This window comes from Colletotrichum graminicola, assembly GCF_000149035.1.
Source record: "Colletotrichum graminicola M1.001 genomic scaffold supercont1.65, whole genome shotgun sequence".
NCBI lineage: Eukaryota > Fungi > Ascomycota > Sordariomycetes > Glomerellales > Glomerellaceae > Colletotrichum > Colletotrichum graminicola.
In genome coordinates, this window is record NW_007361069.1 from 115178 (window position 1) to 133522 (window position 18345).

Here is an 18345-nt window from a genome sequence, read left to right on the forward strand (position 1 = left end):
CCCGCTTTCCCCATGACTACTGGTACGGGGTTTGGAAGATCATGCTAGTGGTGGTGGTGGTGGTGGCGGCGGCGGCGGCGGTAGGTTGTGAAGCTTGGTGCTGCTTGCTCTGGGGCCCAAACCCCGCGATTTATAGTTTGCCACAGTTTGAGGTTCCCAAGGGGTCCTTTCAGTACCTAGCCCTTTCTGTATATAGTTAGCGTATCTATGTAGTTTACCTCTTACCTCACCCCGTCGTGATGTAGATGTGATCCTAGGTACCTATTGTAATAGTGTACGTAAGCTACATAGTAAGATATAGCAGTAAACAGAAGAAGGAAGGAAGGAGGAAGGAAGGAAGGAAGGAAGGAAGGAAGGAAGGGCCGGGGCGGCATGGCATGTGCATCCCAGTTGTTCTCCTCCCTTTTGAAACTGGGGGAACAGGGAACACCTGCGAGCTGTGAGTGCCCGACTTGGTGACATCTGGTGGGGTCTTTCGCTCGACGGGAATGGTGGGATGGGCACAGTGATGGTGTACCAGCTACAGTATACACATGTGTGAGAACGCACTGTACAAATACGGTATACTTGCGCCCGCTGTGTTTCCTCCTATCCTCCACTCCCCCCTCCCCCATCAGAAGATGGATCCCGGTATGACCGGGGTGTGGTACGATGCACAGTAGTTCCAACGCCCTCGGCGCGACGATGCCGTCAACAGCGTCGAAGCTCTCTCATCCGCAGACTCGCACTGTACCAGCCCAGCCGCTTGCTTAACTTAATACCTCTCACACCTTCCGCCTGGCGGGGGGGTGTGTGTGTGTGTTGCGTGTTGCGTGTTGCACACGCCGGGCACCATTGACATTTGACACTGACACACTAGCATTGGCATGGGCACCGGGCTGGCTGGCCAAGCTGGTTCGATGGCCCCCCTCTTGGGGGCTTGTGCTTCAGGCTGGAAAAAAAGACACAAAAATAAAAAAAAGCATTATCCAAGCTGACCAGGTACCTAATACCTACAGAGTGGAAGCGAACAGCAAAGAAAGGGTAGCGAGGAGAGCATCCAAATACCACCACTTGCCTTTCTGCTTTCCCTCCTCTCCCGCTCTCTCCACCTCTGCATATTCTCTCGCCATCACCACATTTCCTTTGGTGCATCTCAGATCATCCACAATCACCTCCATCTTACCTCCACAGCTGGCCCATTCATCCGCCAGCTTTGCATCCGTGGGCTCCGATTTGGTTCGCTAGCTCAAACCACCCACATTCACATGGTCGATTCCCGCCGTCGAACCACCACCTCCTCCTCCACCATCACAACCACGACGGCGGCCACAACTGCCTCCATGTCTCGCCTGCTGTACGATTATCTCCGGGAAGCGTTGATGTAAATCCCTACCTTACCGAAAACTCACCGACCATGCTGCGACGGCCTCCAGGCGAAGGGAGGCATGTTGCCCGTCAGCGGACCTACCTCCTCGCCCTCGCCGTTCTCGTCATCTCTTGCCTCCCCCTGGCCGACGCCCAACAACAACAACCAAAACCCCTCGAGCCCATCCCTCCGATACGCCGCGTCGGCCAACAACAGCCCGCTCCCGGTAGCAGTCAGCATGAGGCTTTTCGCGATGTCCACCCGGACGCTGCCGCCCGCAACTGGGCCGCTACCAACATCATGGCCGGCAATGCTGCCGAGTCTCCGAGGTCACGTCGAAACTCCGTAACCTCGAGCCAACCCCAACCCAACAAACAACACAACCGTCGGTCCAATCCCGACAATATCATAATTCCTAACGATGCGAGCGCCGTCGCAACTTTGGCTCCGGCTCAGTCCGTGCGAGCACCTCCTTCTGGACATCGACCCATCGCTTCCCGTGTCGGAGGCGACGGGATCTCTACGCAGCACCATGCGCGGAGTCTGAAGGACTGGGAAGTAGAAGACTTCGTTCTTATGGCGACCGTCGATGGACACCTCTACGCCAGCGATCGCGGCACCGCCACAGAACGCTGGCGTCTCGAGGTTGACCAGTCAATGGTGGAAACCAAACACTACCGCCTCAACGCCTCCGACTTGGACGACGACTACAACTTCATCGACCACTACGTCTGGGCCATCGAGCCAACCCGCGACGGAGACATTTACTACTGGGTCCCTGGTTCCAGCGAACCCAGGCTCCTGCCGACAGGCCTGACCATGAAGCAGATGGTTGACGAGGGTGCTTCCGCCCTGGAAAACCCTCCCATCGTATACACGGGCACCAAGAAGACCACCATGATCACGCTCGATGCTGCCACCGGCCGTGTGCTCAAGTGGTTCGGATCGGGTGGCTCCCACGTCAACGAAGCCGAGAGTTGTTTGCGTCCAAACGCATTGTACGACCAGAACAACGAGGAGTGCAGCTCCATTGGCTCAATCACCCTCGGTCGCACCGAGTACGAGGTCGGCATTGCTCGAAGAGACGGTCGTCCCATTGCTACACTCAAGTTTTTCGACTGGACTCCCAACACCAACGACTACGACCTCCTCAGCCAATATCATCAATCCATCGACGCCCGCTACCACACGACTACCCATGATGGGAGGATCTACGGCTTTGATTACGGGAAGACTAATAAAGGAGATCTTCCCGTCTTCTGCAAGGCACAGTTTTCGTCTCCGGTGGTCAAAGTTTTCGACGTCTGCAGACCTGTTGGCCTGGAGCCCTTGATCAACCCGGACCTGATTGTACTGCCACAGCCCGTTCCGCCTGCCACAGACGGCAGCACGGCTCGCATTAGAAGCCAGCGCATTTTTGTCAACCAGACCGAGACGGGCAACTGGTACGCTCTATCAGGGCGCTCTTATCCCCTCATTCTCGATGCACCTGTGGCCAAGACGTCGTCACCAGACTGGCTTCAGCTGGCAACCCCATGGGAAAAGATGAACGAGACGCAGAGAATCAGGGCCATGATTGGCACCCACTACATGGACGGTGTTACTAGGGAGAAGATATACCAACCTCCCAGCCTTCCTGGAAGGGCCGAGACGTCTGATGCTGTCTTGGACCCTGAAAACGACTCGGTGCTGCCCACTCCAGTTCCCGAGGATGTCGAGACGCCAACGATTGTGAGGAAGGTCAAGTCGATTCCACACCACGTTTCCAACAGCGTCATCGACTTCTTCTCCAATCCTGTCCTTATTGTTCTCATTGTCTCTGTTCTGTTCTTCTATCAGAAGGACCTGCGTCGGTGGTACAAGGCGAAGACGACAAAATGGAACATGCGCTACGAGGCTGCCTCGGATACGGAGAATATGGCTGAACTTACTCCTGAGCCTACAATCCATGACGATCCCTCCCCTACCGAACCCATCCAACCTGATGCTCTGCCTAAGCCCGAGGTGGCCGCGGCCGGCAACACGCTAGCCCGTGAAGCACCGGCGAGTTCTGTCGAAAAGGAGGATGAGAAGATTTCCGTTAATGCTCAGCCTGCTGCAGCTCCCGAGAAAGAGTCCTTGACTCCTCCCGAGCCCGGTACCCCTGAGGTGGTCAAGAAGAAGAAACCCGCTCACCGTGGTCGCCGGGGAGGCACGAAGCATCGCAAAGGCAAGAAGAGAGAAGAGATGTCTCAGTCTCGGGAGGATGAGCCGCCTGCATCTGTCGAGGATGCCGTCAACAAGGCCAAGAAGCTTGGAGAGCAGGCAACCCGTCTGGAGCCCGACGTCATGACCGTCGCGAACGACATGCAAGCTGTGACGGGACCCATTATCAGGATGGGCAATATCGAAGTAGACACCGAACATCAACTAGGCACTGGCAGTAACGGTACTTTGGTCTTCGCCGGCAAGTTTGATGGGCGTGAGGTCGCTGTTAAGCGAATGCTCATTCAATTTTACGATATCGCGTCGCAGGAGACGAAGCTGCTGCGGGAGAGCGACGATCATCCTAATGGTAAGCCCAAGAAATCACTGTACCTTGTGGATGTGTCCTGACAGCATTCAGTCATCCGTTACTACGCCCAACAAGTCCGAGATGGCTTCTTGTACATTGCCCTTGAGCGATGTGCTGCGTCTCTGGCCGATGTGGTCGAGAGACCTCACCACTTCTCTCGACTGGCCCAAGCTGGTAAGATGGATTTGCCTGGTGTCTTGTACCAAATTGCCAATGGTATCCATCACTTGCACAACCTTCGTATCGTTCACCGCGACTTGAAGCCTCAGAACATTCTTGTCAACATGGGCAAAGATGGCCGGCCACGCCTTCTCGTTTCCGATTTCGGCTTGTGTAAAAAGCTGGAAGGTGGCCAGTCGTCCTTCGGTGCGACTACGGGGCGCGCCGCAGGAACATCTGGCTGGCGAGCCCCTGAGCTGTTGCTCGACGATGACGCTAGAGATTCTGCCATGGATGTCAGCATTAACAGCGGTTCCGGTTCCATTCTCGTTGGCTCTGACATGATGTCGAACCGTCGTGCAACCCGCTCCATTGACATCTTCAGCTTGGGGCTGGTCTTTTTCTACGTTCTGACCAATGGTCTGCATCCTTTCGACTGCGGCGATCGCTACATGAGAGAGGTGAACATTCGAAAGGGCAATTACAACTTGGCACCTTTGGATGCGCTCGGCGACTTTGCCTACGAGGCCAAGCATCTCATCGGCCTCATGTTGAACGCGAACCCCAAGGAACGTCCTTCGGCCCGAGATGTCATGGCCCATCCCTTCTTCTGGCCTGCCAAGAAGCGCCTTGCTTTCTTGTGTGACGTCTCGGACCACTTTGAGAAAGAGCCAAGAGATCCTCCTAGCGATCACCTCCAGTACTTGGAGAAGCACGCGCCAGCCATTACCAAAGGCGATTTTCTCCGCCTGCTACCTCGCGAGTTTGTGGATTCTTTGGGCAAGCAGCGCAAATACACGGGGTCTCGGCTGCTCGATCTGTTGAGAGCGCTGCGCAACAAGAGGAACCACTACGAGGATATGCCCGATTCACTGAAGCGGACTGTAGGTCCCTTACCCGACGGTTACCTAGCGTTCTGGACAGTCAGGTTTCCTAGGTTGTTGCTGGACTGCTGGAACGTGGTTTGGACAGTGGAGTGGGACAGCACTGATCGGTTCCGGGAATACTACGAGCCAGCGGGTTTGTAAGGTAGTCTTTTCATCAATACGGAATGGTTATTTGATTTGATCATGTCTCATGGCCTCCCCTCATGGAAATGTCCCCAACATTGCATGATTAAAGAAATCATGAGCGATGTGACCATGTTTGATGCAGCTTGGTGACTTTGCGCGACGTTGATTGTCCATCGTACCCATACGCACGCGACGAACAAACATGTATTCGCCTCCACCGTGATATCTGCCGTGCCCCCCCCCCAGTCTTATTATCCGCGCCCCGCCCAACGGACTAGCATCCCCCCCCCCTCTCTCCATCGTTTGCGTTTCTGATCGACGCGCGTAGCCTATTGGGTGGCGGCGGCATGGGTCACGTCTCGGCATCCGTTTACTATTATGGAGACGATACAGCGCGTCAGCTCTGTCTATCCGGGTCCTCGTTTTTTTGTGGCAGATGAATCGCCAGTGATCCCGAAGGGACGGCATGTGTTCTCGCATTTGCTGTACGGAGTACTCCCATCACTTTCTCTGACCTGCTTTTTGCTCATGTCATCTCTAGGTTTCTCTTTTTCTCTCCTTTTCCTTTCCTTTTCCCTTCTTCAAAATCCGGGCCACGTATGATCCCAACTTCCGAGGTTACATGTTCCTCCTCACCGGAACCAAGATATTAGCCCTAAGCTATTTGACGCTGATAACCAATCCTGCTTAACCTAACCCCACTGAACAAGCACCTTCTTGCCCTTCTTCTTCTTGCCGCCGGCACTCTGGCCGGCCTCCTCGTCCTCCTTCTCCGACACGTCCGCGCTCGCCGCGCCACTGCCCGGAGCCGATCCCCAGCTGAAGTTGCTGGCCGCGCCCCCGAGGTCACGCCGCACGCCTCTGCCTGACCCGTAGCCGAAGATTGTAGTCAGAGGCTTCTGGGCCGGGGGTAGGGCGGGGAAAGCAGAAGATGGCGGCGGGCGGCCGCCAGGAACTGTGCCTGACGGACCTGCCGAGCCGACTGATTTGCTGGTGCCTGAAGACGGGTTGTTCGGACCGATCCAGGACGGCCGGGCCGCGCTCGACGATGACGAGGAGGAAGCGGCAGGGAGGGCAGGGAAGGCGGACGATGCTGGGGGGCGCACGGCGGGCGATGATGCGACCCAGCCCTTCGAAGCGGACGACGTCACCGGCTTGGGTCCCGAGGCGCCGGCGCGAGTGCTGTTCTTAAGGCGCAGAACACGGTTTGAGTGCTTCTGGTTGGGCGCGGCGGCGGGGGCGGTAGGAGAGGGAGAAGCTGCGCTGGCCCAGCCGCTGGAGGCGGTGGTAGCGCCCTGCATGCCGCCCAGGCCGGGAAGGGACGGGTAGTCCTCGTTGATGGCTCTCCAGTCCTGCCAGGCCTTGTGCAGAGCTGTGGCCTTGGACTTGTCCTCGAACAAGTCGGCAACTTCGCGGACCAACGTCCCCAGAGCGTTGGAAGACGTGTCGGCGAAGAGGGAGAAGAAAGCATCAACTAGCTGAGGAGCGGTGAGCTTTCCTTTTCTGAAATTTGAGATGTACTCGCGGAACGCCGTCATCTTGGTCTGGTCGTGGCCGAGTAGGTTGGAGGCGCGCTCAATGACTCCTTGGTGGCGCAGCATCGCCGCCCGCTCCGGGGGGGATAGCGATGCGATATCGGTAACGGTGAGCTGCTCGAGCTCGGCAGTCGGCAGAGCAGGGGGATGGGCGGCACTTGATGTGGCGGCACTTGATGTGGCGGCACTTGATGTGGCGGCACTTGATGTGGCTGCAGGTGCCTGGCGTGTCGATCCCGAGGGCGTCGCATTGCCCCGCCGGGACGAGGTTGACGGCGTTGTTGCCGAGGGCGTGGAGAGAGAGCCGCCAAAGGTTCGGTTGGAGACGGACTGTGCCGAGTGAATTGCCATTTGTCTCTGAAAAGCAATCTCGTCGCGACGAAGGGGTTGCGCAGAGCTCTGCGGGATGGGTTCGGCATTGGGATCGCGGCCACGGCCACGTCCTTGGCGCCCGCCAGAGGGACCGCCGCCGCCGTCTCTACCACCACCACCACCTCCTCCTCCGCCGCCGCCTCTCCTCTCGTTTTCATATGATGGCCTGTAGTCAAAGCCGGACATGTTGACCACTCTTGCGTCCCTCCGCACGTCCTTGGACAAGGAGTTGGCGTGCTCTGCGAGTTGATGGGCCTTCAGGTCCATCTCCGACTCGAAAACAACAAACTTCTTCTCTAGACATTCTTTGTCGAGACACGGGAAGTGGTCCTTCTCAAAGTGCTTCTCCAAGGCGTTGTAGTTGACAAAGTAATGAGGGTGTCGCGAGTCTCTCCGGTCGCAGAGGAAACATCTCTCGTGCTTCTCGCGGCAGTGGTCGAAGAGCTTATCGTCGTCGTAGAACCGGGATCCGCAGAAACCGCACAGCGGGTGACCCTTGAAGCCGGTCTGGTCTATCGCGCCGGGCCTGTCGTCGCCGTGCCTCATATGCTTCTCGAGCTCCTTGTCGGCGAAAAGCTCATGCTCGTGCGTAAACACCTTCTTGTTCCTCGTGCAGAGATCGCACATCTTCATATGGTGGGTTGAGCGGACATGCCTGTGAAGGTCTGGCCAACCCAGGCCGGCAAAGACGCAGTCTTCTGCGGGGCAGTTGTAGCGGAGTAGAACAACAGTATCGCCAACAATTTCTTCGTTGGTGTAACGAATGCCAATGTTGTTATCGAAACTCGTAATGTCGGCGTCGGTGTAGTCTTCATATCGCTTATTCGCATCTTCGGTGAACACAACAAAGGGAGAGGGTGTCTGGCCCGGAGTCAGCTCATGCAGACAATTGTAAGTGAGCTAGCTGGGAGAAGACTTACTCGGCAATGGGGGCAGTCCTTGGTCTTGTATAGAGCCCTCATACGCAGCCCGCAGATGTGGCAAGTCTTGTGATTGCAAGGCGCAATGGAGTGGAACTTGATGGGCTCGGCGCAGATGAAGCACACTTCGCCGTCGCTGCTAGCCGTGTCGTCACCCTCGGTGACGGTGCGGGTGAGCACCTTGTTGTCCGGTTTGGCTTGCGATGGTGGAGGCGCGCTCGAGACATTTTGCTGAGGTGCGGAACCAGCATTGCTGCCGCCTCTGCCACGCCCTCCTCTGCCTCTGCCGCGGGTTCCTCCTGCTCCCCCGCCTCCGCCGCCACCTCCCCCGCGACCTCGGCCACGGTTGCGGTTACCCCTGTTGGGGTTCGAGTCGCTCGTAGGCTGGGTGTCGGCCATCGGAACAGTTGTCTCTCGCTCAGATAGTGGGACTAAGAGCAGAAAGGAGCGCTCGTCCAGTGAATGGGACAGCTGAGTCGAAACGGGCTGGCTGGATGTCTTCGATCTGCTGATACTTTGATGCGCGAAATCAACCTTGAGCTCGACAGCGGTGATTTTGGTGATTTTGGTGTAAGGGCAACTCCAGTTGGGAGCTGTAAGATGACCAAGTCGGGTGTGCCTTGTATTTGTAGAATAGGTAAGTGCGTAAGTCGAGAGTGAGGAGGAGCAGGGTACAGCAGGACAGGCCGGTGAATATTATCAATCGCGGCGAAGACCGAGGGAGGTCAAAAATAATGATTATGTGTGGCTCCCTCCGTTACCAGAGGACCGCGGGTGGGTTGGACCAGCGCTGGCATTGGTGGATGCGAAGGAATTCATGGCGGGGTCCAGCAAAAAAAAGTCCCCTGCGCTTACATCCTCGCTGCTCGGGGGGAGCAGCTGATGGGCACTGGGGTTTCTTCCTCTCTCGGTGTGCGTCATCCACCCCCCGTTGCTGCTGGCACCACCAGCCAGCACTGCACGTGAAGCTTCATTTGCGGCTCCTGATTACATAACTTGGTGCGCCGGTAGCGGTGGCGATTGCATTCTCAGGTGAGGAAGCAAGTATCTGGGTAGGCAGTGTAGTTCGTTACCTAAGTACGGATAGAGCTTCAAAAGAGTCACCGGGGCCGGGCTGAATGCGGCTGCGCGCCCAGCGACGCTTTCCCCCGACCTTTTTACGATTGGAAATCGACTTGAAAGTCGGCAGCGTGAGTCATCTTTTTTTCTTCTTCTTCTTCTTCTTCTTCTTCTTCTTCTTCTTCTTCTTCTTCTTCTTCTTTCCTTTCCCCAATCTCCCGATAACATTGCTGTTTCTTCTGGAAGCTGCTGTCATGGATGCACATACATACATATTAGAAAATGGGTACCTACCGCTGTGCTGCCTTACCACAAACCTGTGAAGGTTGCAACCGCTGGCATTGCGTCACTGGGTATTTGTTCGAGCGATATGATGCTAATCAAGTGCGTTTAAAAAGGACTAGTGTCGGCCTATTCCAAAGACCAAGCTACCCCAGTCTCTCGTCCTTTGGGCCAAGCCTGCAGTTTCCATGGCGGCAATGCTCTACTCTGTAGGCAGCCAGCCAGCATGACCGGATATGTAAAGATGCCATGAAAGATGCCATGCTGACCACAGATCCATCCTCGTCTACTGATGTCTTGCCACGTCTCCATCTGCCTCCATTCACCATCATATTCCCGGATCCCCCAACCCCCCGGAAACTTTGCTGATTGCCTTTCCCAAGCCAGAAAGACGCCATTGCCTAAATCGCCCCGCTAGTTTGCACCGAATATGGACCTTATTGGCTATCTTCTCTACTGCTCCTCGACCGGATAGAGGTGGGCGCCAATCATCTTGTTCATCTGGAACATGTCCACCTTGGGTTGCTTGAAAATGGCATGCATCTTATCGTCAGCTAAAGTGTCGTTTGTTATCAGGGTCCTGGAGGTCATTCCCCTTGATGTGCTCCCAGAGCTTCTTGACGACCTGAGGACGGGATAGCTTGGCGGGGTTAGCAAATGACTTCAGCCCGGCATGCGGGCGGGGGAGAGTACCCGACGGTGGCGGGAACGTACCTGAGACTCGCCGAGCAGCTCCGCCAGCGGCTCGCTCAAGTTGAACGGTTTCTGGAAACCACCGCCGGCCTTGCGCTTCGGCGGCTCCCCACTGTCGTCAACGTCGCTGTCGTCAACCTTCTTGTCGCTCTTCTTCCGTGGCGCCTTCTTCTTCTTGGTCACTTTGCTTGTCGCGCCATTGCCGCCGCGCGTTGTCCGCCCTCTGGCCATTCTGTTCTCCTGCGCCTGGAGCTCAGCAGCGAGCTTGGCATCCGCGTCCTCGGACGAGTCCTCGCGCTTCTGCCTTTTCCTGGCAGGCGCGACGGACACTTGGATCTCGCCATGCCCATCATCTTCATCGTGACCGTTCGCTTCTCTCTTGGGGGCGGGGCTCGCGGAGTAGGAATCGGCAAGGGGGGCAGCGTCCCCCGATCCAGAGATGGCGTCGAAACGCTCTTCTATGAGTGCCTTGATTGCGTGCTGTACCGAGTTCAGTCAGCATCAGTTTTTACGCAAGTGCCGCAGTCAATCGACAGCAGCGGAGGTACAGGGTGACGAAGGGATTGTACTTTTTGGTCGCTCAAGTCCTTGCCACCGAGAGCTTTCTCCAACCCCAGACGGATCTTCTTGCGGGTGATGGTGGTCAGGTCTGCAGTCGCAAGAATGCCATCGATGATGGAGGTGTAGTTATTTTCCTCTTCCGAGCTTACTGCGCAGATGGCGTTAGCAGTGGCATACGAAGGGGGACAGCAAAGGCCAAAAGTTGAGAGGAAGACCGTACGAGGAAGAGACATGGCGGGCGGTGGTTAAATGATATACTCATAGACAGACAAGTGATGGCTAGGTAAGTCCAAGATTATTCCGGTTCGCCCGACAGTATGAGTGCACGGTCGGCCGAGGTGTTGTCGATCGATCGGAAAGGTTCCAGACCTCGGCGTATGGAGGTGGCAGGAAGACGCGGAGAGAATAGAAGGAAGGATGAGAAGAGTCGGGGGGTGAAGTTTGCTCGGCCTCGAATCAGAGCATGTCTCTTGCAGCAATCGGGAAGAAGGCGCGATGGGCGTAGAAGTCTAGAAAGAAAGTTCAAAGTGGAAGGGCGACAGCACGATCCGCGCCTCTGGTCGTATCGCGGCGGCGGAGTGCATCAAACGCGCCGACGCACACGCACCCACACAAGGCTGAAAGAGGACCGGAGGACGATCTCGGGTGGGGCGTGGATGCCAAGGCGGGAGACGCGAAGAGGAAAGTGACGATGGGACCCCGATGGTGTTGAACCGGGCAGGTCTGAGTTTTACAAAGGTAGATTGGAAGCAATGTCGGAATCGAGAGACGGGCTTTGTTTCTTCCCAGATGCGACAGGTTGAAAGAGGACCAGGAGAGAAAGAGGGGTGATGCGATCGAGTGGTCCGGACGAATGTGAGGCTCACACTTTCCAATGTTTGGGTTGTTGTTTAGTACCTCTGGTGTGGCAGGCGGTCCGCTCTACCTTGCCTTAGCAACTAGACCCGACGAATGGAGAGCCCAGAGGTTGTGTGTGCGTGCGCGCGTGTGGCTGAAGGCCGGAAGGGAAAGTCCTCAGAGGGAAAAAAAAAAAGAAAGAAAGAGTGGGCCACTGGTCTTGCATTAGACGTTGGCTCGTGCTTCTATTCCAGTCCACCATGACCCCGAGCCAATCAAACTGCCGAATTGGTTGGCTGACGAGCATCACGTGGCTTGACTTGGACAGCTGGGCAAGTACAGTCAGTTGGAGAAGCCTTCACTCCTGCATTGTTGGATCTCTGTCAAGACGGAATTTCTTCAATTGCGATTGTATGTGTGGCGGGAACAGTACTAGTCTGACTCTTTGCCATTTCGTGCATTGCCTGGATCGATGTAGTGGTTCTGTAAAGCGTCTCCAGCCAAGACTGGGGCATAACATGGAGATGGGACTATATTGATGCGACACAGTCAAACACGAGGCTAAATCACCTTTCCTAATGATGCTGCGCACCAATAACATGAACTCGATCATGGGATGAGGATTTTTGATGGGAAAGAAACGGGAAATTGTTGCTGCATGGCTCGGGTTTTGCAAGCGTACGGAGTACAGAGTACTCCATGCGGAGTACAGGTACGGATACATGGCCGGCAAAGGGGAAATAAGGAGTACGTACAGACCCGGCCGGCATCAGCTGTCAGCACCTTGACCTTTCGGTCGGATTGGTACCTACTTCCCTTTCGGTGTAATGGTCCAATCACGTGGCTTTCGTCCCGTGAACTGAGTACCTAAGTCAACCCATTCCAGATTGATAAAAAAATAAAAATAAAAAGAGAGAGAAAAGACAACGCCACGGCACTCCACTATTTTTGGTTAGCTTCGGGTCGATGGACCCTCGGGTTCCCCGTTGGCCATGGGCAGTGTGATCTTTACTGGGCCGTCGGTTTGCCATCTGCAGATACCACTGACGTCTACGTCTGCCAGCTCGCTCGTCTCTCATCATCGGTCCGAGTCTCTTATTGAACCTCAAGTCTCTCGTTAATCCTTATTCATATATCTAACTTCAACCCCTCGGTTTCAAGGGATAGCAACACAATGCTCAATCCATTTTCAATCTTTACGCAGGCCTTTCCGCCACGGCCGCAGTTCACCGAGACGGAGATTCCCGATCTCTCCGGGAGGGTCAGTTGACCATTCCTGCAGCTGTCCTTGAGGTCAACTACCTAGGTACACATTGCTCATGCCTCACAGGTCTGCCTAGTAACCGGGGCAAACACGGGGGTTGGCAAAGAAGTCGCGCAGATTCTCTTCTCGAAAAATGCCACCGTCTACATCACTTCCCGCTCCGAAGACAAGGGCCGCGCCGCCATCCTCTCCATCAAGGAAGCCGTGCCCAACTCGACCGGAAAGCTGGACATCCTGACTCTGGACCTGGCTGACCTCACCACCATCAAGCCCGCAGTCGATGTCTTCCTGGCCAAAGAGTCTCAGCTCCATCTTCTCATTAACAATGCCGGCGTCATGATGCCACCCCAGGGCAGCAAGACCGTCCAGGGCTATGAGCTGCAACTGGGAACGAATTGCGTTGGCCCCTTCCTCCTCACCCAGTTTCTCACGCCAACGCTGGTGCAGACGGCTAAGGCGGCACCCGAGGGCAGTGTTCGTGTTGTCTGGGTTTCTAGCTCTGCTGCTGAGCTTCTGTCGCCTTACCCCGCAATTGAGATCGACAACCTCGACTACTCCAAGAGGGACAGAATCAAGGAGCTCAAGTACGGAATCAGCAAGGCCGGCAACTACTTCCACTCCACAGAGTTTGCTAAGCGGCACAAAGCCGACGGTGTAATTAGTCTGGTACGCCTCATGTGAAGCCCCACATGCTCCAATTGACACTTACATATGCAGGCCCTGAACCCCGGAAACCTCTCTTCGGAGCTGGACCGCCACATCACCGCCCTCATTCCGACATTGTTCAGAAAAGCCACCACATACCCCGCCGTTTACGGCGCATACACCGAGCTCTTCGCAGCGCTCTCTCCAGAGGTGACAATCGAAAAGACGGGTGGCTGGGGTGAGTTGAATTGAACTTGTGCTACTTGTCGCAGACTTCCCCCCGCTAATATTCAACTCTCAGTTGTTCCTTGGGGTCGATTTTACGACATCAGGGAAGACCTCGTGCTGAGCTCCAAGTCTCGTGAAGAAGGCGGAACTGGGCTTGCCGAAGACTTCTGGAAGTGGACGGACGATCAAGTGAAGAAGTATCTTTGACAGGCAGTCTCTTCTTCGAATGCCTAGTAAAGACAGCGTATTATCATGCCAAACATAATGTTCACAGTTTCACTTCTCCCGACGTGGCTAGTGTGTCATGAGCTATCCAAGATATCTGGCATAAAGCCAACAATTGTAAGTCAATGGTTCTCTCATATGATGAGCGTGACCGGGTTAGTGGAACCCTCTTCTTTTAGGTTAAAGAGTATATTCAGGACTGAATCCGGTCGGCACCGTGGCCTGTCTTATGTGCAATAAAGATATGTACAACAGAAGTGATCTCTCTTGTCAAAGTCCAAGCTTCAACACGGCTTCAAAACAGTTTACTGCTGGCATCCAGTTCATTGACGACCAGACCGCTTAGTTGGGCTTCTGGTGGTTGCGGCGGCGGCGGCGGCGGCAAGGGGGCTTGGCGCTGGGGGTTGCAGCAGGAGCAGAACTGGGGCTAGCGGCAGGGGCAGAGGGCTTCTGGGAGACGACGGGAGCAGAAGAGGAGACAGGGGCGACGCTGGTGGCGGGAGCGGCCGTGGTGGTAGGGGCAGCGGTGGAAGTAGGGGCGGCAGTGGCGGGAGCCGAGGAGTCAACGGGGGCAGCAGAGGAGACGGGGGCGGAGGAGCCGGAGTCGGCAGAGCCGGAGCCGACGGACGTGGTAAGCTTGCCGTTCTCAATGTAGACGCCGGAGAAGTAGAAGTCCTCGTCCTGATTGGGGTAGCCGTCTCTGGGGAGCTCGAGAACACCGACGTGCCAGTCGGCACCGTTGCTGGAGGCAGGGGCGGCGACGGGGGCGACGACCTGGGTCAGAGCCGCGGAGCCGGTGGAGTGCCAGAAACCGACGGAGCCGGCATCAAAGTCGATCTCGTAAGCAACGTTATGCCAGACGTCGGCGTCCCAGTTGACGCTCCACTCGGTCTTGCCGTTGACGACCCAGCGCAGGAGGGGGTCCTCAGTGCCAGTAGCGCCGCTCTGCCAGCCCGACTTCATCTCGACAAAGTGGCTCTCGAAGAAGGCGATCTGGTGCTCCTTGTTGAGGGAGGGGGCGTTGGTGTCAGAGCGCTTCAGGGAGAAGTGGTAGTAGACCTTGCCCTTTGCAATGGCTGCCGATGTCTGGGGGATCAACTCGGTGCGGCGCATGTTCTGGCCGTTCCAGAAGGAGGTGCTGGTCAGGGAGATCTTGGCGCCCTGCTTGGAGGCTGCGTCGGCCGGGTTTTTGAAATCCTTTGATAGATCAACGTACTCTGTCGTCTTGCCGGACCCGTGGATGTAGTACTGGTAGGAGCCGACGGGGGTGCCGAAGGACCACTTGTCGAGGTCGGTGGACGAAGTCATGTCGTTGAAACGACCATCCCAGAGGATCTCGCACTGGGCGCGGGCAGCCAGCAGAGCCGCGCTGGCGATGCTCCAAGTAAACTTCATTTTCGCGGGCTTTGGCGGGCTGTCGTGTAAGACTTATGCTGTAGTTGCTGGTGTAAGAAGATTGTATGCCTAAAACCGACCGGGCAGTTTAGGAAAAAGCTCGAGTTCGAGGGTTGGAATGAATGAAAGGTCTTGAGAAAGAGAGGACGCAGGTTCCAGCAATCGATGCCTTGGCCTTGCTTTAGTGTGTGATAAAAACGAATGTAGCTAAGCTCAAGAGCCGAGAAGAGGGAAGGGTTTGTTAGCAACTGCTAGGCAGCCTGGGTCTTTATGTAAGGGGAGGCTTTGGGGGTATGGGACGCATAACACATGGATTCCGTCCTCGCTCCCGTGATGCCAGCAAAAGGCGATGTCCCTGCAGGCCTAGCTGCGAGAGATAGAGTAGAAGGCCGGCCGCTTTGGGTTTCGCGTCAACATTTCTTGGCGCAGGACTTTAGCAGGAGCCTGCCATTTGCGTGTTAGATGGGTCCGTAAGCGTTAGATTGTGGATATGTATCCGTACCTTGCTTCAGGTGAGGCCATGGCTGATGAGGCCACTCCATCTCAGCACATGAACGGGGTGTAGGACCCAATATTGCAGTGGCAAGGGAGAATTATCTCACCAGCGGAGTCTGTAGTGAGAGAAGTCAGGCAATTTGGCAACGGAAACTAGACCAGGTTTAGACCAAGGGACAAATACAAGATGATTCTATCCCAAAGTGACACAGGTACACAATGGTTGTCTAATACAATCGGGGAAAAAAACACGGCATAAGTATCATGTCCGATACTCATCACAATAGGCCGGGTCGGTCTGGACTTGGTTCACTGAAAGCTTACCCAATGTATCCGTACACAGTAGAGGCAAAGAAGGTGGGGCACAGGAGAACCAGGGTGAGAGAGCGAACCAACAAACAGGCCGGAAGAGAAATAACAGGCGACCGGCGGGCGCTTGATGTTGATGAAGTACGAGTCCACACCTCGTGTGTACATAGTGAATATTGTATAAGGTAAATGAAAACGCAGGGGTCATAAACTGACAGCGTCTAAGGGCGAACGAAGCTTTCTGCAGCTGGGAGATTTCATGCGGAGCTTGGAATGGGCCCGCTATTCCCGATCGAGCATGTCTCTCAAACACAGCAAACGCCCCCTTTTCGACACGACCAGGTCCTCCATTCCTGGCCGTCGACTGTCATGGCGCGAGTTCGTCCCCCCAAATGATAAATCACTTTCCAGGAGACAGGGAAGCCACCCGATACCAAGCTATTCTGTTGGTGGGCTGTCAGCGCGCCGAGCCGGGCCGGCGAAGACGTAACCCGTGGCATCAGACCCCCGACCGATGACGCAACCTGGTACAGCTGAGATTCTGTTATATCGTCGGTTATTGCTCAAGGACTGAGGCGGGAGATCGCCCGCCGAGACGAACATTTCCCCGGTCCGTGACTCCGCTATTCCCACCGTTTGCCGTGGCTCTCGAGTCCGGTTCGATAGTTAACCATCCAGCACGCCTTGATGGCTGGTCATGACCGAAGATATTCGCAAACGCTCTTCCCCCAACGTGCGGCCCCTTTATAAACCCACATGCCCGGCGCATTGCCATACTTCAAGCCCTCTATGGCGTCTGCTAGCTGTAGTCCGTACCCCTCGTTCTTAATCTGTTCTATCGGCGTCAAATAGGTCTTGAAGGAGAACAGAATCGCGCCAGTCTCCGGAAGTCTTGTCAGCGTCTGCAACTCCTGGCGCAAACAAGCCTACAGGTTGTGAGTGCCCGTTCGCCAGGACATGCTAGTAAGGGGAGACTGGGAAATCTACCTTGCTAATGTCAACCTCTTCGTCTTCCTCCACACTGTCGCCATTGTAGATGTGCAAGTCACTCGGACTGAATAATTTATCGTGGGTTGAGACAGACCACTGCTTCCTTTATCAGCACTTCCCTCCTCGCTCATACGGAGATCGAGGCATGACTGAACTCACATTCAGCCTTTTGACGCTCTTCCCCACCTGCAATCGACTGAAGAAACGCTCCATACTTGCCCCTATCTTGTCATATGACGGCACTGGTCGGTGTATATCCTTCATGAGCTTCCCCAGCTTATCGGAAGGATCAAATCCAGCTGGGTGGCAGCAAACGAACGCAACCGCGCGATGGCCTTCAGGAGTTTCGACTAGTAGGAAAATGTCGTCTTCCACGGTTTCCCCGAGGGCCTGGAGTGCAATGTCCGGGTCTTCTGGTGGAGTTGTGGGCAAGGAAATGTTGGTGATATGGTTCTGAAAGATGGCCCCGTCTTCGGAGAGGGAGAACATGGTCGGGTAGCGCGTTGGCAAATATTCGGAGAGCAGATAAGTCCAAGTCTCATGAAGAGCCGGGATACCTTCCGGCACTGCGCCAGCAACCTTTGACGTATTTTCCTTCAAAATCCTCCGACGATTTGTAACTCGATCCAAGTAGGCTTTGTCAAAAATGATGAGATCTTCAGGCGCACTTGCCTGGATGGCTACGATGGGTTCTGTAAGTCACCATACATGAGAATAGGCATTTCAACTTTCAACCTACCCATCGTGATGTGGTAGACGGGCTTGAAAGACCGGTAATTGGTTGGGTCATTTTGTCGCCAATCGAATTCGCTCAGAGGCTCAATATCGAGTCTAGACGGCTTCTCTTGGATGGTTCTTGGGGATGATGGCATCTGCAACACGCATCAGACAAACGCAATATCTACCTAAAGTGAGGGGGCTAACCTTCAGGGCATATCGCCACCTCCGTCTCCATACAGATAGCAGCACGATGGCCACGGCCACAGCTGCAGCCACGGCAAGATACATCGTGCTGAGTACAGAATCCGAGAACTTCTTGTTGCAAAAGATTCAAGACCTGAGACGACACGGGACAAGACGAGACGAGATTCTACGGCTTGAGGCTCGTCGACAACGTGAATCGAGTCGGGGGCCGGTTTCAAACAAGGAGAGGGGCCCTGATATGTGCCGCCATCCAAAGCAGACCGTTATCGGAGCAGTAGATCGGCTTGCGTATCAGTTTCTGTCGAGTAACAGTTCCGGGCAGGAAGCTAAAGACGGTGCTGTGAATGACGATTCCTACTTTGGGCAATGTATTGAGATTACGGGGTAATCACTCCGATGGAATGGGCCATTAACTGATGAGGTGCAATGCACTTGTATGGAAATACTGTGAATGTCTGGCATGAATATCATACCTTGCGCTCCGCATGGCACACACATACGCGTGGTAGATCTGCTCGCGTGGGGCCATGCCTTATC

The 18345-nt window shown here is 55.3% G+C and overlaps 6 protein-coding genes across 6 annotated transcripts; 2 read left to right on the forward strand and 4 right to left on the reverse strand.

The window, feature by feature from the left end:
• Positions 1-1396: 1396 nt before the first annotated feature.
• Positions 1397-5089, forward strand: GLRG_10691 (uncharacterized protein; the record flags this gene model as incomplete). The annotated part of the gene is made up of 2 exons (XM_008101376.1): positions 1397-3902; positions 3954-5089. The coding sequence occupies 2 exons, from the start codon at positions 1397-1399 to the stop codon at positions 5087-5089; spliced, it is 3642 nt and encodes a 1213-aa protein (XP_008099567.1).
• A 677-nt stretch (positions 5090-5766) lies between these two features.
• On the reverse strand, positions 5767-8300 carry GLRG_10692 (zinc finger protein; the record flags this gene model as incomplete). Its single annotated transcript, XM_008101377.1, has 2 exons — positions 5767-7842; positions 7902-8300. The coding sequence occupies 2 exons, from the start codon at positions 8298-8300 to the stop codon at positions 5767-5769; spliced, it is 2475 nt and encodes an 824-aa protein (XP_008099568.1).
• Positions 8301-9792: 1492 nt separating this feature from the next.
• Positions 9793-10729, reverse strand: GLRG_10693 (DEK C terminal domain-containing protein; the record flags this gene model as incomplete). Its single annotated transcript, XM_008101378.1, has 3 exons — positions 9793-9882; positions 9957-10415; positions 10505-10729. 3 exons carry the CDS (start codon positions 10727-10729, stop codon positions 9793-9795), a joined length of 774 nt encoding a protein of 257 aa, XP_008099569.1.
• Positions 10730-12507: 1778 nt separating this feature from the next.
• On the forward strand, positions 12508-13677 carry GLRG_10694 (short-chain dehydrogenase; the record flags this gene model as incomplete). The annotated part of the gene is made up of 4 exons (XM_008101379.1): positions 12508-12594; positions 12664-13263; positions 13315-13480; positions 13544-13677. 4 exons carry the CDS (start codon positions 12508-12510, stop codon positions 13675-13677), a joined length of 987 nt encoding a protein of 328 aa, XP_008099570.1.
• Positions 13678-14037: 360 nt separating this feature from the next.
• GLRG_10695 (uncharacterized protein) lies at positions 14038-15090 on the reverse strand (the record flags this gene model as incomplete). The annotated part of the gene is made up of 1 exon (XM_008101380.1): positions 14038-15090. One exon carries the CDS (start codon positions 15088-15090, stop codon positions 14038-14040), a length of 1053 nt encoding a protein of 350 aa, XP_008099571.1.
• Positions 15091-16589: 1499 nt separating this feature from the next.
• GLRG_10696 (uncharacterized protein) lies at positions 16590-17892 on the reverse strand (the record flags this gene model as incomplete). Its single annotated transcript, XM_008101381.1, has 5 exons — positions 16590-16820; positions 16882-16980; positions 17044-17564; positions 17624-17756; positions 17809-17892. 5 exons carry the CDS (start codon positions 17890-17892, stop codon positions 16590-16592), a joined length of 1068 nt encoding a protein of 355 aa, XP_008099572.1.
• Between the last annotated feature and the right edge of the window lie 453 nt (positions 17893-18345).